Consider the following 17,171-nt stretch of genomic DNA (forward strand, 5'->3'; position numbering starts at 1 on the left):
ACTGCTGGAGATTGGATGCTGTTGAGGCCCAGGATGGTGGGGGGAAGAAGAGGACGACAAGTCACCCTGCCTGCTCCCAGTGCTCAAAATAGGACAAATCCCCCCAAAAGAGGGTGAGTTTTCCCAAAGAACCTGTGCCTGGAGATGAGGGTTGCATCAGATGGACCAGGAGGTGAGATTGCCGCTGGGTATGGGAGGGATCCTGTTGGGATCTGTCCGGTTGATCCCTCACTGTCACTCCCTGAGGCTGGATCCTGCGATCCCGACAGCCAGACTGGATTTACAGGGGGAGATGAGGGCGAGGAGGGATTAATTCCTCCCCCTCCTCCTCCTCCTCCAGCATCTAATCCCGCTCATCTTTGAGGTCTGACCCTGCTTGGATCAAAGACCGGGATAACCTCAGCCGAACCGAATTCATCCCAGAGCTCCCTAAAATGTGGGAGCTTGTTCCAGAGAGTCAAGAAACCTCGTTTGGGGGATATTCATTTGTTTTTAAGGATTAACATGTTTAGCCAAAGGCTCCTGGCCGCATTGGGATGCTCCATTGGGAATGGGATGGGATGTGGCTGGGGATGCTTTAGGGGTCCCTGTGCCCCCCCCTCCTCCCCTGCTGTGTGTGACACGATAGCCTTAATCCATCACTAATAATAGCCCAAATAATGAATTAATCATCGCAGATTGGGGGGGGGGAAGGAGGGGGCACTGCCTGGGGGTGGGGCTAGAAGAGGCCCCGCCCGTTTGTTATGCCCCGCCCTTCGGAGGTTCCCCCCCCCATCCCGGTTCCTCCCCCCCCCCCCCGCCCCAGGCGCGGCCCCGGCACCTGCTGCGGCGGCGGCTCCGGCCATGGGCGCGCTCCCGCGGTCCGCGCTGGCGCTGGCGGCGCTGCTCGGTGAGACCCGGGGGGGCACCGGGCGGGACACGGACACGGGGGGGGGGGGACGGAGGGGGGACACCGGAGCGCACCGGGCGGGACACGGGAGAGATGCAGCGGCACCGGGCGGGATGCGCGGATACAGGGGAGCCACCGGACAGGTCCCGGGGGCACTGGGCAGGACGTGGGGATACCGGGGGGGGGGCCTCAGCACCCACGGGTCCCTCTCCGTGTCCCCACCCCAGCAGGCAGGTGGGTACCGGGGGTCCCATCCAGCCCGTCCCTGCCTAGGGGTGTCCTGAGAGGGGAAATCGGGGTCCCTTGGGAAAAGGCGCTTTGTTCCTTGGAGCTGCCGAGTGGCGCCTTCCAGCACCCCCAAACCAGATCCCACTGTAGGGGCACCCCGATGTGCTGGAGGTGATAATTCTCCCTCTGCACAGCATCAGGCGGGGGGGTCTGTGTTTTTCCTTTCTCCCATGATAAAATCCTGCTGCTTCCCTTGTTTATTGGCACTCAAATCCGCCCCAGTTGGTTTTGGGGTGATGGGTCTCAAATGCTTTCCATCCACCAGGTTTTCCCATCTTTCCCCCTTAATTCCCAGCCTTTTTAGAGCTTTTTGGAACTCCAAAGGGAAACATCCCTTGGCGTTCCCAGGGAAGGAGAGGCCTTTGGGGAAAGGAAACGGCCCCAAAAACAATGGCAGTGGCGTTTCCTCCCGGCGGGACACAGGGTGGGGGTCCTTGCTCCTGGAGCCGTTTTCCCTCCTTGAAGGTTGTTTTCCATGATAGAAGTTAATGGAAGGAAGAGGCACAGGGGTCGCTTGGTCCTTCAATCCCGCCAGGATGCTCCTTTGCTGCATCCCGATGGTGTTGATTTGCGTGGGGTTGTGGTGGATCTCTGTTCCCATCCCCAGACCTGTCCCCATCCCATCTCTGTCCCCAGTCCTATACCCACCCATCCCTGTCCCTATGTCCATCCTCAATATTACCCACAATCTGTTCCCCAGTCCGAACCCTATCCCATCTCTGTCCCCAGCCCCCTACTCATCCCATCCTTATCCCTATCCCCAATCTCATTCCAATCCCATCTCTCCCCATCACCAATCTGTTCTCCATCCCTGTCCCTATCCCCAGTCCTGTCCTGAATCCCGTCCCTATCTCTGTCCCCGATCCATTCCCCAATCCCATCCCATCTCTTCCCATCCCACCCCCGGCAGAGGTTAAAGCCCATTTCTATCTATGGCAAAGTCACGTATTAGTGTTGGTATTATTGTAGTTAATTATTTATTTTCCCCAAATTTGGCCTCTCCGGAGGATAGGGCCATTCCTGCCCCCCCCCAGCATTCCGCCTCCAGGGTCGTGAGAAAAGCCACCATGGATTTTCCCAACGGACGCTGCTCCGCAGCCCGGCATCTCCTATCTCCCAGTTATAAATAGTCGGAGTTAAGGGAAGATGAATAAATCCCCCCCTAAAAGAATGGAACAAGAGGAGCTGGGTGCCGAGCTGCTCCCTGACCTTTTTTTCTGGGAGTCATTTTCCCGGCCCGATTCCCGCTGTGGATTTTAAATCCCAAAGCTTGGGCTCTTGGGATTTAATTTGGGTCCCGGTTTCACATGACTCCAGTGCCTTAATCCTATCGAACGGGGTCATCAAACCCCAAGCGCCTCCAGGCTTTAATTCCTAATAGCTTATAGGGTGGGGTGGGGGGGAATTTTTTTGGGAATGCTGGGGTTTGGGGTGGGAAGGGGCTTTTGGGGGGGGTGATTCCGTGATTTTAGATGAGGATTGGGGTGTTTAATAGAGGTATATTGAGGTTGCTGTAGGTGAGCAGGGATTTAAAGGTGGATATTTCCTTAGGGAAAGAAATTCAAAGGTAAAAGTAAAAGGGTTTTTTTTTTCCATATGGAAAAAAATTAAAGGTGATTTGAAAGGTGAATTTCAAGGTGTTTATTCCATAGGGAAAATAACGGGATTTTGAAAGGTAAATTTAAAGGTGGGTTTTTTTTCCATGTGGAAAACAAACTCCCAGCAGATGGGCTGGAGCGGAGGGAAACCGCTGGGGCAGGTGCTTAGCTCAGGGCTGCTGGATGCAAATCCCAGTTTTTCAGCCCAAAGAGCAGGCGGGAGGTCCCGAGGTTCCCCCTTTCCCCCCCTCCCTGCTCCGTGTCTGAGCGCTGGGAGCGGCTTAATTTTTCTATCTGGTTAAAGCATTAGAGGATTTGGAACGTCGAGGTGGCCAAAGCTGGAGCTGATGCCAAAGGGATCCAGTCCCACAGCTCCAGCACAGGCCCTCCCGGCCTGTTTTAGGGGGCCGTTTGTCCTGGAGGAGGAATTTAGGTGGAATTCTGACAGAAAAAGGGGATTTGAGGGATGAAGTGTGGAGCCGTCTTCCTTTTCCCAATGTGCAGGAGTGGGAATAATGGAGCTGCGATCTCTCATCGCTGGGATTTAAGGATGCGGTCTCAGAGCACTAGTAACAGTCGTTATTAGATTTCAGAGTTAACACATACTAGTGAGAGCACAGGGAGCCCGGCCAGCACCAATGCTGAGGGCTTTGGGATACATGGAACTTGGGATACATCCCACCAGTGCCGGAGCTGCTTTTCCTGCTCTGGAGCCTGGGTTTTCCAAGGGACTTGCAGTCCCCTTTGGCCTCTGGCCCTTTTTTGTACCCCAAAAGTGGCAGTAATGGAGGAGACGGGATGAAAACCTGGATTTTCCCAGCTTTTGGGGATGAGTGGCTGTTTAGGAGCTGTGGCATCATTTAATGATGACATTTGCATCATTAATGAACTGTTGTTATTACTATTAGTAGTAGTAATAGTATTACTCTATTATTAGATTATCCATACTATTAAATTATCCATATTATTATATTATCCTTATAATTAGTATCATAATTCCTATAAAACATAATTATATCTACAGTCATTATACAATATCTATTACAAATGATCTCTTTTATTCTAGAAATCACAAGATAATGATTAATTATCACATATTTTCCTCTTGATTACCTACATTTAATTCAATATATTTGTAAGGATGAAGGCTTAAAAACCTGGATTGTCCCAGCTGCTGGGAATGTTTAGGAGTTGCAGCATCATTAAGTGATGCCATTGCATTATTAATTAACGTTGTTATTATTACTATCATTATCATTATTGGTATCGATACTATAATTATTATCATTATTGATATCATTATTAGCGTTGTTATCACTATTATCATCACTATCCTCATCATGATCACTATTAGCATTCTTCCATCTTCATTATTATTACTATTCTTGGAATATGCTTTTTTATATATATATGTATATATATACTTTAATATTCTTATCAAAACATACATCTATTTATCATTATTAGATAATTCCTATTATCAATTGTCTTGTTTGTTATTAAAACACAAGAGAGTTATTAGAAATCCCATCTTTTCTTACCCACTAACCCTCATTTAATACAAATATCTTCCTCAGGGTAACTAATTCCAATGGAATTGCTGTTGTTTTCCCATATCACATATTTCCTTCTATCCCGTAGTTTCATAAAACGAATGATATTAAGATTAATAGCCATGATTTCTGCTCCCTGACGCTGCCTCCATCACCCGGCAGTGCTTCTCTCGCCAGGATTTAAGGGTTTATGTTCTTGGTTCTATTTTTAAGCATCTTCCTCCTCCCGCTTTTCCTCCGGAGAAGGGAAATTTGATTTAATTAATTCATTTCTTCTCAATTCCTGGGAAGACTTTATCGGCCGGAGCAGAGTTTCCTGCCTGGAGCTGGAAGGCTCTGTCCGGAAACGGCTCCGATGCCTTGTCAGGAGGGGGACGAACGGATGCAGGGAGGAGGCTAAAAATACTGCCCCCCCGCCCCAGCGCCTTGTTTTCCTCTGGAAAAATCCCATTAAGCCCTTGGAGTCCATAGGGAAGCTCCCTAAATCCTCCAGAACCAGGGATTTTCCCCCAAATCCCAGGTGCCAGCAAGGGTTTGGGATCATGGGTTAGCATCATCCTTTCCCCTACCTCCCCTGCATCCTGATCCAGAGCATCCCTGGGGCTCTGGCAAGAGTGGGGCCAGCTGGGGACATGGATCAATGGGATGCAGGGATGGAGCCACCAGGATGCAGGTCCTCGGTGGCATTCCCCTGGGAATATAAACCCAACTAAACCGCAGCACAAACCTGCTTGAGCCGATTAATTTTCCAGCTGAGCTTTATGGGCAAAGCCAGGGAATAATCTTCCTGCGGGAGCCGAGCATCCTTCTCCAGCCCGTGGTACCCTCTTGTATCCCATTGCTTCTTCCCAGTGGGTTTTGGAGGTGCTGGGATGCAGAGGATACAGGGATGGGGTATTTGGGATGAGAGGGGATTGGGGGATCAAGGGAAATCACCCATGAATAATCCCAGTTTAGCGCTGGCAGCCAAAAGAGGGGATGCTGGAGAGCTTGAGGGATGCACATGAATGTGTCCCCCCAGATAAATCCCACGGGATGGAGAATCTGGTGCAGCATCATGGGGGAGGTTGAGAGTACCCCAACACTTATCTAAAGGGGATGTCTGGCCACTGCAGCCCCTTGGGAGGAGCAGCATTCCCATGGAAAGGGAGATATTCAACCAGAGGTTTTCCCATCCCAGGTGGGTGGGAAATGGGGATGGGAGGGAATGGCATTGTCCTTCATCCTCCAGAGCAGCTGGAAAGCCCTTCCTGTGGCAGGGAAGGAAGAAAAATGTCCTCCTGGCCCAGCTTCCTGGCGATGCCATGGATTGTTGCTTTTCCCCTTTGGAACAGGGAGGTCTCTATGGGAAAAGAGCAGCTGGGATGAGTCACATCCCATGTTCTTCCCCTCTCAGGTGTCTCCTCAGCTGTGCTGGAGGTGCACGTGGGAACGGGCTCGGTGTTCTCCGTGGAAGGGCAGCAGGTAGTGCTGCCTGCCTGGTACACCAGCCATTCCCAGAGGAAGCCCTATGTCACCTGGCTGCTGGATAAGGAACATGCTGATCCCTTCCAGGTGAGACAGGAGGGGAGGTGGTGGTGGGCTCATGGTGTCCATGAAGGGGAGGTGACCACAGTGGGGGGAAGCCTATAGTGTCTATGATGAGGTAGTTCCCATGTTGGGGGAGGCTCATGGTGCCCAAGACAGGGTGTACTTATGGTGCCCATGGTGGGGAGATGCCCACAATGGGGGGATGCCCGTGTTTCTCAGGCTATGGATGCTCAGGGCATGTGAGGGTGGAGGGGGCTGATGCTACTCACAAAAGTTGGGATTTGGGGGGGGTTCCTCTCCTACAACCCCATCCGGAGGAGCCCAAGCGTGCGTTTTCCCCTGCGCAGATCCTGACCTACCTGGATGGGGTGGTGAAGGTGGAGGAGACGGAGCTGAAGCCCCGCGTGGGGTTCCTGTACCCCGTCCTCAGCCACAACATCTCGGTGTTCATCAACGCCACCCGGGAGCGCGACTCGGGCCAGTACATGTGCACGGTCAACGTGGTGGATGAGGCCTCCAGCATGGGCAAGAACATCGGTGTCATCAACCTCACCGTGCTGGGTAAGGCCCTGCTGGTCCATCCCCAGCTCCCTTTGTCCCCTGCCATGGTGTCCATTGGGATTCATGTCCATGCCCGCAGTGCCGCCGGCCACCCCATCCTGCCAACTGCACGGGGAGCCCACGGTGGGAGCCAACGTGACGCTGAGCTGCAGCTCCAGGAAGGGGAAGCCCTCGCCCGTGTACCAGTGGCAGCGCACGGCACCCACCCTGCAGGTCTTCTTCCCCCCAGCACAGGGTAAGGGGAAACTGGGAGGGGGAACCAGGGGCTGGAATATCCCAGGAAGCTTCAGTGTTGTCCGTGTAAAGCCTGGTCTTGCTGCGGGAGCAGGGAGTGGAGCATCCCCTTAACCCTGCCCATTCCCTCCCCTCTGCCCATTCACTGTAGGTAGTTAACAGTGGGGAGAAGGTTTCAACCTCAGGCCAGTCCTCATTAGGTTTCAGAGTTAACAGGATGGGGGCCAGGGGCATGGCCAAGGGCAGCACCCGTATTTCTTCACCCTCAGACTGGCACAGGGGCACCCTCAAGCTGACCAACCTCTCCCTGGACATGTCTGGGATCTACGTCTGCACGGCCGAAAACCAAGCGGGTTCGGCCGAGTGCCACATCGTCCTGGAGGTGCACTCAAGTGAGTACGTGTCCGCAGGGCCTGGGGGGATATTGTCCCTGTGGAGTCCCCATGGGAATGAGGAGGGAAGCAAAACCCCCCCACTCCACTCTGTCTCCCAGCTAGCACCAAGGCCGTCATCGCTGGTGCCGTGCTGGGCTCCCTGGGTGCGCTCGCCACCGTCGTCTTCTTCGCCCGACGGGTCGTGGGATACCGCAGGAAGAAACGGGATGGGCAGGAGGAGGCAGCCAATGAGATCAAGTGAGGCGGCCCTCCCGTGGAGGAGGTTTCCATCTCTACACAGTCATCATTAGGGTTCAGAGTTAACACGGGGTGGGGGAGAGGTTCCAACCTCAGGCTCTTCATCACTAGGTTTCAGAGTGAACAGGGAGTGGGAGGAGGTTTCCATCTCTAGCTATCCTTAATGGGGGTGTGGGAGTGGAAGGTTTCCATCTCTGCCTGGTCAGCGTTAGGTTTCAGAGTTAACAGGAGGCTGAGAGGAGGTTTCAATCTCTCCACAGCCCGCAGAAGGTTTCAGTCCCTCTTGTTCCCCTGTTTTGGAGTCCAGGAGCTCCGCACAACCCCATTGCTTTAGTGGAGGGGGGTGCCGGGGATGGGAATATCAGCATTTCCTGGCGCTGCTCCCTCCAACCCTGTCCTCTCTTGCCAGGGAAGATGCGGTGGCCCCCAAGACCCCATCATGGGCGCGGAGGCCAGCCCCAGACACCCTCTCCAAAACCAGCACCTTGTCCTCCATCGCTGGGCGCCGGGACAGACCCTATGGAGCGAACCCCCCTTCAGACACCGCCTCCATCCTCACGGCCACTGGCAGCTACCGGGGCCCCCCAGCGCGGGCAGGGGGGCGCCCCCCAGGCCTTTCACCCCACGCCCTGAATGGGGCCCCCCAGCGCCGCCAAGATCCCACCCCCATTCCCTCGGGATCACTGCCCACTTCCAGCTTGACACGGGCGGGTGCTGTGCCCGTCATGGTGCCAGCGCAGAGCCGAGCCGGCTCCTTGGTCTGACCCCCCCCACCCCATAAAATGGGGTGTCCAGCCAGCACCCCCACCCCCATTTTTGGGGGTATTTTCTCCCTTTCTGGAGTCTTTTTTCTCCTTTTAAGACACCTTGAGCAGCTGGACTGGCTAGGGGGGGGGGTGGTTAATGGGTGCAGGAGGCTTCAGGGGTTTTAGGGTGCTGAGGCTCCCCATACCTAGAAGACCCCACAATACCCTCTTGGGGGGGGGGGAGCGAGGCCTCATTTTTTATATATATATATACTTAGATTGGTTAAAATTGGGGGTTTTGCATAAGAGGATTAAAGGGGGGGAGGGAGGGGGCGGCCCAAGGGGGGGATGTGCCTTTTGTAGGGGTTTTGTGATTAAACGCTGCTGGGCGCCTGCTGTGTGGTGACTCTGTGGGGCCTCGGGGACCTGGGTGACGTCACAGGCGCTGTGTGACATCACAAGGGTGGCCTGTCCATCACCGTGACATCACACCCCGCATCAGACAGGGTAATGTGGCCTTGATGATGTCACGGCTTGGGTGGTACCATGCATGACCATGTGATGTCACGGTGACATGGCACGGGCCTGTGTGACATCACACCATGTGCAACACTTGACTGTGTGATGTCACAGCCGCATATGACACACATGTATGGCGTCACAGGCACATAGGGCAACACGCCTCTATGACGTCACAGCCACCTGTAACATCACAGCCTTTCTGACGTCACACCCATATGGCGCGCAGCTGTATGACGTCACAGCTGCAACATCACCCTGCCCTCAGTGTCACGCGAGCCATGTGCACTTGTGTGATGTCACACGTGCCTGCATGACGTCACAGCTGCATGTATGACGTCACCACCGGGCATTTCCCCCCCCCCATCTCCGCGCTGTGACCTCACCGCTGGGCCGGTGACGTCATAAGGCGCAGGGACAGCGCGCTCCGCAGGAACCTTTATTGGGGTCTGGGGCTCCGGGGGGGCGGGGCCGGGCTGCGGGGGGGCCCCGGCGGGCGCATGCGGGGGACGGGGCGAGAAGCGGCTCCGGGGCCTCGGCGGGCGACGTTGGCTGAGGAGGGGGGGGTCCGGGGGCGGCGGGAGGAGCCTGGAAGAGAGACAGGGGTCAGAGAACGGCCGGAGCCCAGCGCCCGGAGCCCTGCATCCCGTGCCCGGCTCCTGCCTGCGCCCTGAGCCCGGCTCCTGCAGCCTCTGCCCTCCTTGCACCCTGCCCGCACCCTCTCCGTGCCCGGTCCCCTCCCTGCCTCTGCTCTCTTTGCACCCTGCCCACGCTCTGCTCCTGCTGCTCGCACCCTGCGCCTGCCCTACTTGCAGCTCACCCACCCCTGCCCTGCCTGCACCTAGCGAGGCAGCCTAATGAACTTTGTGGGCCTGGGCTGCTTCCCCACTGCATCCCCACTGCATCCCAGTTGCATCCTCAATGCAACCCCATTGCATCCCAGTTGCATCCTTGCTGCATCCCCATTGCATCCTCGCTGCATCCTCACTGAATCTCCACTCTATCTCCACTGCATCCTCAGTTCATTTCTACTGCATTCGCACTGAATCCCCACTGCATCTTCAGTTTACTGGCACTGCATTCCCTCTGAATCCCCACTGCACACTCAGTTCATTCCCACTGCATCCCCAGTGATTTCCTAGTTCATTCCCATTGCCTCCTTACTGCACCCCTTCTGCATCCTCTTTGAAATCCCAGTGCTTCCCCACTGCATTCACAGCTCATTCCCACTGCATCCCTACTGTACCTTCAGTTCGTACCTGCTGAATCCCCACTGCATCCCCATTTCATTCCCACTGAATCCCCTCTGCATCCCCGCTACATCCGCAGTTCATTCCCACTGCATTCTCACTGAATTCCCAGTTTGGTCTTATTGCATACCTGCTGAATCCCCACTGCCTCTCCACTGCATCCTTGTTGAATCCCTGTTGCTTCCCCAGCTCATTCCCACTGCATCTTCAGTTCCTTCCCACTTATTCCCCTCTGCATCTCCATTGCATCAATTCATTCCCACTGAATCCCCTTTACATCCCCACTACATCCTCAGAGCATTCCCATTGGATTTCTGCTGAAATCCCACTGCACCCCTACTTCATCCTCAATTCCTCCCCACTTCATTCCCACCACATCCCAGTTACATCCCGCTTGCCTCCACACCAGCCCCACCATGCAAACATGGCCGAGCCAGCACGGAGACCTCCTTGACGCTCACCCCAAACCATCACTCCCATGAGCCGGGGGCCATTCCCTGCTCCCCACACGGGCTCCAGCATTCCCGGGCTCCGATGCCACGCGGCCTCAGCACTGTGGGCGCTCTTTAAATTTACCTTTTCCTGCCAGGAGACTGTGACACAGGCTTTTAAAAATAGCATGTGCTGAGGCGAGGCGGCCGGGGCGGTGTTGCTAAGGGAGAAATCCAATTCCAATCCAGGCCTTCGCATTCCCATCCTAACTACTACGGCACGCTCCCAAAATTAGGGCAGGCAGGGGCTGCCTGCGGGGTGCTGGCACCTCCTGGGAAGCAAACCCCGTTTTCCATCCCGGATCAGCGCCGGGAAGGATGCTGGGAGCAGCACCTGTGTGAAACCAGCCCGATGGGAGGGAATAGGGAAGCTCGGGATGTACCTAGTCGCCGTTGCGGAGGTCGCCGCCGCGGGTGCTGTTGGCGCACTCGGCGTCCTTGGTTTTCCGATCGATCTCCCCCCCTTTGATCTTCTTACGGGTCATATGGCCACGGAAACTGGCCTGGATCTTGGCGGCCGCCGCGTTGGCATCGGGATCGTCCAAAGGGATATCCAGGATGTCCTCGTCCAGCTTCGTGCAGGCTCCCTCCTGATGGCGGCAACAAGAGGGTTAGGGGTGGTGGGGTCCCAAAACCAGCATCATTCCCCCCTCCCAATTGAAGCCATTAAATAAGACCCTGAATTAGCCCCGGTGCTAAAATTCTTGGATAAAAATCAGGTTTTTTTCACTCAAAATATGGGCCTTCTGCTAAAAACTAGGGACCTTTGTTAAAAAGCAGGGTCACTTACATCCCAATTACATCCCAGACGTACATCCTGAGGTGTCTCGGGGGGTTGCAACCAAAGACGCAGCAGGGGAAGATGCTTCACCCCCTACTCATCCCTAAATCCACCTTGGACCAGGCGCTGGGGCTGGATCCAGCTTCCCGAGGGTTGTGGTCCAGGTTAAGGAGCATCCATGGGAGCAGAGGGTGGGTTTGGGAAGGTTTGGCACAGGAGGGCTCATGCTGCACAAGCTGAGCTGGTCGTGCCTCAGTTTCCCCTTCCCCATGCAGCCTGTTGCATCCTCCTGCTTCCCTCCTCAGGGCTTTGGCTGAAAGCACTGGGAAAACTGGGAAGGGAGCGATGCCAGAGGGGAGGAAAAACAGATGAGATGGGAGCGAGCCAATGTTGGATGCTCCGGTGTCCACAAGCATCCTTTGCATCACCCTGGAAGCGCTTTAAAGGAGTTAAGGGAATATTGGGGGGGGGTATTTGGAAGCTGTGGGTTTTTTTGGGGGGATGCAATTCCCTTCAGAGCATTCCACAGCTCTGGAAAGTTGCTCAGGTTGGTTTACTATTGTGAAAGGTGAGGGGAACAAAAGAGTGGTAGTGGCTTAAGTGACGGGTCCAAGGTGGAAATGATATGTCCAGGTGGAAATGTTATAGCCAGCGGCCTGAAATCCTATAGCCAGGGGAGAAATCCTATATAGGAGGACACACACCTATATCCAGGGGAGAAATCCAATATCCAGGGGCAGGAAATCCTATATCTGTGGGAGAAATCCTATATCCAGGGGCAGGAAATCTTATATCCAGGGGAGAAATCCAATATTCAGGGGAGAAATCCTATATACAGGTGGGGGAAACCTATATCCAGGGGCAAAATCCTATATTCCAGGGAGAAAACCTATATACGGAGAGGTACAATCCTATATCCAGGGACAAAATCCTGTATTTCAGGGAGAAAGCCTATATATGGAGCGGTATAATCCTATATCCAGGGCAGAAATCCTACATCCTGGGGGAGAAATCCTATATACAAGTGGTGGAAATCTACATCAAGGGGCAAAATTCTATATTTCAGGAAGAAAACCTATATCCAGGGGAGAAATCCTATATCCAGAGGGGTATAATCCTATATCCAGGGGCAAAATCCTATATCCAAGGGACAAATCCTATATCCAGGGGAGAAATCCTATATCCAGGGGAGAAATCTTACATCTAAAGGAGAAATCCTCTGTCCTGGGAGATAAATTGTATATGGAGGAGAAGAAATCCTATATACAGAGAGGGAAAATCTGTAACCAGGGAAAAATCCTATATTGAGAGGGAGAAATCCTATATGGGGGGGGAATCTTATATGCAGGGGAGAAATCCTGTATCCAGGGGGGATAGGTCTTATATCCAGGGTGGGCTTTGCCTCTCTGGAGGCATCCAAGAGGGGAGATGGGGCTTTCTCGCTGTGCTGCTGGTTGAGCAGGAGGGGAAAAAGGGGGAAAAAGGGAAAAAAGAGGGGGGAAAAGGGGAAAAGCAGGGGGGGAATGGGAGAAAGAGGGAAAAATTATGTGGATTTTTGCCGGATCAACTCCCCGAGCTGGCTGGTGAGCGGGCGGCGAGGGGATGCTCACCCCAGGTGAGGATGGAGGGGTGCAATCCCTTGCTCTCCCCGGTTTATCCCTTTATCCATAAAGAACCCCCAATCCCACCTGGAGAGTCATTTGTGGGGGGATAAAAAACTGGATAGAAACAGAACCCCTGGTTTGGCTGTGGGATTCGGGGATGGGGGGCACTTCCCTGAGCAGGATGCGGGATGCTGCATGAATCCTGAACTGGTATGGAATTTTGGGGAGGGGGTTGGAATACGGGCCTGAGTGGGGGGTCCAAGCCAAGTTGGTTGCAGCACCCCATAACACCCCACAAATCCCCCCCCCCAAAAATCCCAACATCCCTCCCAAATTCCCCCTTTCCATAACACCTCCAGCAGCCCCCCAGATCCCCTCCGCCGCCCCCCAGCACAGGAGCAACAATAACCCTAATCCTAAAGGAAACGCAGAAAGGCGAGATGTTAGGATGGGGAGATGGGGAGATGGGGAAAGGGAAGGCTCGGGATGAACCTACATTGCAGCAGTCCATGGTGAAGCAGGGGTGGGCGGCCAGCGATGGGCGAGGGGCTCCGGCAAGGTCTCGCTTCCCGGCAGCAATCCCGGTGGCAAGTTGAGCGGAGCCGCTTGCCTACGTAATGCGCTTCCCTCCGGGCGAGCCTATCAGCCCTACACCCTTCCAGGTTTTAGGAGCGAGGGGGGGTGTGTGTTTCTTCCTATTCCCCCCCCCTTTTCTCCTCTTTTTTTTTAGAGCCTCCTCCAATTTGATTCCGCAGCCTCCGACTGCCTTAAAGGAGCCGGCAGCTCGCCCCGGAGCTTGGTGTCATGGAAAGATGACACGCGGAGGATGCGTGGCGGGGTTAACAGGGATGGATGGAATCCGGGGGGATGTGGGGAGTGTGTTTGCCACGGCAAATGGGGGTGATGGCTTACTTTGGGGTGGGAAAGGGGATGCTTGGCCTGCGGGGATGCTGGAGTTGGGGAGTTGCCCCCCTGGTTGTGTTTCCATGGGGAGCAAAACATTCCCAACCTACTTAGGGCTTGGCTCTGAAGGAGGGTGAGGATGGTGAGGGTGAAGGTGAGGATGGTGAGGGTGAGGATGGCAAGGAAGGGTGGGAATGGCAGGACACCACATCCCACCAAGTGTTCACTGAAGCTCAAGGGGTGCTATGCCCAAACACAGACCTTTTGGGAACTGGGGGTCCCTTTCCTGCTTGCAGGAGCATCCTAACCCCCAAATTCGGGGTGTTTTCCAGTAACATCTCCAATTCCAACCAGTTTTCCACCCTTTGTGCTATCCACAGACCCCACTTTTGCCCTGGACCATGCCAAGGTGCTGGGACACAACAGGGGGCCCCCAGGAAGGCAGGGGGACCCCTGGAGGGTGAGGGGGGCTGTATCCCGCATCCCCCCCGCATCTCCCGCCCCGCGCCGCTAATCCGGGTTTGGGAGTTGCTAAGCAACCGCAGAAGTTGCCGATGCCGGCTCTGGCCAGCTCCCAGATCCCGGGGATGTAGCGTGGACCCCAGGATGGCACCAGCACCCCCAGCACAGCCAGGCCACAACAACTGTACCCAGCCCAGCACAGGGCTTGGTGGCACCGACCTTCCTCTCTGCCATCACCAGCGCCACTGTCACCATCAGCATCCCTGCCCCACTGACATCACCATCCCATCGCTGGCACTGTCCCCATCCCTGTCCTCATAGCAATCACTTCCGCCACAGTCCCTGTCCTGTCCCCACCATGGTCCTGTACCTATCAATATCCCCTTTCCCCTTGTTATCCCCATCCCTATCCCTAACCCTTTCCCTGTCTTTATCCCCAACTTCATCATTCGCTTTGTCCCACCCCTGTCACCATCCCCATTATCACTCTTGTCCCTGTCCCATCATCCCTGTCACTATCACCATCCCTGTCATCACCCTCATCCCTGTCTCTTATCACCATCCCTGTTCCCATCCCCACCTCCATTTCTGTCCCTACCTCCCCCCCCCCAGCAGCACCCTGGCACCCAAACCCCACTCCCAGGGTGATGGATGCTCCTGGAGCATCCCTCACTTCCCATGCCAGCCATTGGCTCCTGGCAATTCCCACTGGAGACACTTTTCCACCACCATCTCTTCCCACCAGCGCAGCAGGGGGTGGGAATAGCTCTGCTCCAGCTTCCAGGAGAAGCGTTGGCTGCTCCACTGGGATTTGTAGATGGAAAAATGACCCCCTTCCCTTTTTATAGACCCTCCAGATCCATCTTATCCTGCTCCGGTGAGGGAATGTAAGGTGGTTTGAGAGGAGCAGAGTGGAAATGCATTTGGGATGATTCGCTCATCAAAAAGCTGGGAAAACCATCCCTAAAACTAGGATTCCACATGCTGGAGGCTCAGCCTGGTACCAGTAAACCCCCAGAAGCACAAACCCAGAGGGTTCAGGAGCACTTGCAATGTGACAGTGGAAGTCATCCCAGGTTTTCCTGTGGGATGCAGCTCCCCCCCTCCCCATCTCCCAAGTGTGCTCCGGCCGGTCCTGGCAAAGGCGCCGGCGTCTCCCGGCTGCGGCTGCGGAGGAGGGATGCGAAATGCCAGAACATTTCTAATCATTAACGGTGGATTTTGAGCCCGTTCCAGGCTCCTGCGTTTTCCCTTCATCCAAGAAAACAACCCAGCCCAGGGCGCAACATGGAGAGGGGCACGGGGGGGGGATATTGGGATGATGCTTTTCCAGGTGATCCAGCACTGATTAAATCTGGATCCAGATAAAATGTACTTTGGAAAGGGGCACATCCCGCTGGCAGCATCCCACTGTTGTGGTTTGAGGTGGTGGCTCTGAGGTGTTCAAATACCCCATAAGGAATCAATAAATTGGGAATTTGATGCTGGAAAGGTGCCCTGGGTGGGCAGCTGGAGCAGTAGCCGGTTGGCATCTCCAGCTCTTTTTATTCCCTATTCCTCCTTCCTGTTTTTCCCAGGGATGCTGTGCCCCGTGCCATGCCCACACTGCGAATGGCTGGGAAAAACAGGAAAAAGGGGGGAAAAATGAGGGGAGAATGAGCAGAGAGTTCATCCCCCTTAAAACCAGGACCCAGCTTTGACACAAACCCCATCACCTTTTGTGGGATGAGGTTCTGGAGTTTTGCTCCCCAAAATGCCATGCTCTTGGAATGGGGGTTGGAAGAGGAGCAATGTCACCTCCCTTCTTCATGTGGGGCTGCTATTAGATGTCTGACAACCTCCAGGGATGCAGGGGCCTAAATATAGAGTCTTAAAATATCATCCAGAGCTCAGCCCAGATCCTAGAACTGGGAAAAATCCCAGGTGGGAGCCACTAATTATGGTGGGACCTCATTAGGAGAAACCCTCATTAAGGAAGTGCCACAGGGGTGGGATGGGAGCTATTCCCAGTGGGAAAAAAGAGGGTTTTGGGGACAGTTTTATGTGGTCGCCCTGGGGAGGTGTCCCTTTTAAAGAGGGTACACGCTCCCCTCCAGCCGAGGGTTGCATCCCAGTGAGGGGTTTTGGGATGAATCCCAGTGTGTGGGTGCTGCTGAGTACTTGAGCTACTCCTCATTGCTGTTTTGGGTTCGAATAGTGCTGGTTTGGGTGCGGTGCTGTGTCACTTACCGTGGGTGCAGCACCACCAGCCTCCTCCTTGCCCTTCTCCTTGTCCTTGTCCTCCTCTGGCTCCTGGAGGGAAAGCAGGAAAACCTAAAACTCAGAAGCAGGGGGGACCCCAAACTCTCCAGCGGTTGAGGGACAAGGGGGGGCAGCCTACCTGGGAAGAGGCATGGGATTGAAGCTCCTCCAGCTGGGCTCCCCACACCACCGGGTCAGCCGAGGTGGCTGTGGATGGAGAAAGCCTGATGCCACGTGGATGGGCACATGGACAGGCCTAACACCTTCGGTGATGGGCGCTAAGGGGAAGGTTCAAGGCCACGGGTAGTGGGCACACAGAGCAGGCACTATGCCATGAGTGATGGGCACATGTGCAGCCCCAACATCCGAGGCAATAGGCACAAGGGCAGTGAGCAGGGGTGCTGCTGGGCTGTGCCACTCACCCTCTCTCTGCTCCAGCAGCGTTTGGAAGTGCTGAGCAGCAAAACCCACTATGTCGGGGGGCTGCACCCGCAGCACCTCCTTTACCAGCCCCTCCAGCAGGTTCCGGAAGCCGGGAGGCAGCCTCGGAGTGGTGCTGGAGAACGGGATCGACATCTTCATCTCTCCCAGTTCCCTGCAGCGGCACAAGCGAGGTCAGCCACCACCCGCATCCCCGCTATCCCGACCTGGCAGTGCCGGGACTCGAACCCGTGGCACAGGGAGCACGGGAGGGCGGAGGCGCAGTGCCGCCGTTAGGGGGCACCCGCCGCGCCTGTGCACTGCTGTCTCTAACCGCGCCTGCGCGGCCTTCGGTACCGGAGGGTCCCGGACCCCGGTTCCTCTGGTTCCCCCTCGTTATCCCCGGTTCCCCGCACTCCGCTCCTGCACCCCCAGCCCGGCCCCGTCCCTTTCCCCCATGCCCTCCCCT

General features: G+C 55.2%; 2 protein-coding genes across 3 annotated transcripts; one reads left to right on the forward strand and one right to left on the reverse strand.

Annotated features, from left to right (window-relative positions):
* The first annotated feature begins 792 nt into the window (after positions 1–792).
* On the forward strand, positions 793–8,121 carry ESAM (endothelial cell adhesion molecule). Its single transcript, XM_061368421.1, has 7 exons — positions 793–889; positions 5,725–5,882; positions 6,206–6,419; positions 6,499–6,654; positions 6,923–7,045; positions 7,147–7,285; positions 7,695–8,121. Exons 1-7 carry the CDS (start codon positions 844–846, stop codon positions 8,047–8,049), a joined length of 1,191 nt encoding a protein of 396 aa, XP_061224405.1. The 5' UTR covers positions 793–843; the 3' UTR covers positions 8,050–8,121.
* Positions 8,122–8,976: 855 nt separating this feature from the next.
* On the reverse strand, positions 8,977–16,873 carry LOC133220386 (neurogranin). Of its 2 annotated transcripts, XM_061368422.1 has the most exons (5): positions 16,705–16,873; positions 16,422–16,489; positions 16,271–16,333; positions 10,675–10,881; positions 8,977–9,138 (listed from the first exon to the last, which is right to left on the reverse strand). In XM_061368422.1, the coding sequence occupies exons 1-4, from the start codon at positions 16,862–16,864 to the stop codon at positions 10,675–10,677; spliced, it is 498 nt and encodes a 165-aa protein (XP_061224406.1). In that variant the 5' UTR covers positions 16,865–16,873; the 3' UTR covers positions 8,977–9,138. The 2 variants fall into 2 exon arrangements, with proteins under 2 accessions (XP_061224406.1, XP_061224408.1); XM_061368424.1 differs by lacking the exons at positions 16,271–16,333; positions 16,422–16,489; positions 16,705–16,873 and adding an exon at positions 13,173–13,391.
* Between the last annotated feature and the right edge of the window lie 298 nt (positions 16,874–17,171).

The sequence above is a fragment of the Neopsephotus bourkii genome, unplaced genomic scaffold (assembly GCF_033783945.1).
Source record: "Neopsephotus bourkii isolate Nb327-2 ecotype Australia unplaced genomic scaffold, CSIRO-AGI_Nbou_v1 NB_1433, whole genome shotgun sequence".
Lineage (NCBI taxonomy): Eukaryota > Metazoa > Chordata > Aves > Psittaciformes > Psittacidae > Neopsephotus > Neopsephotus bourkii.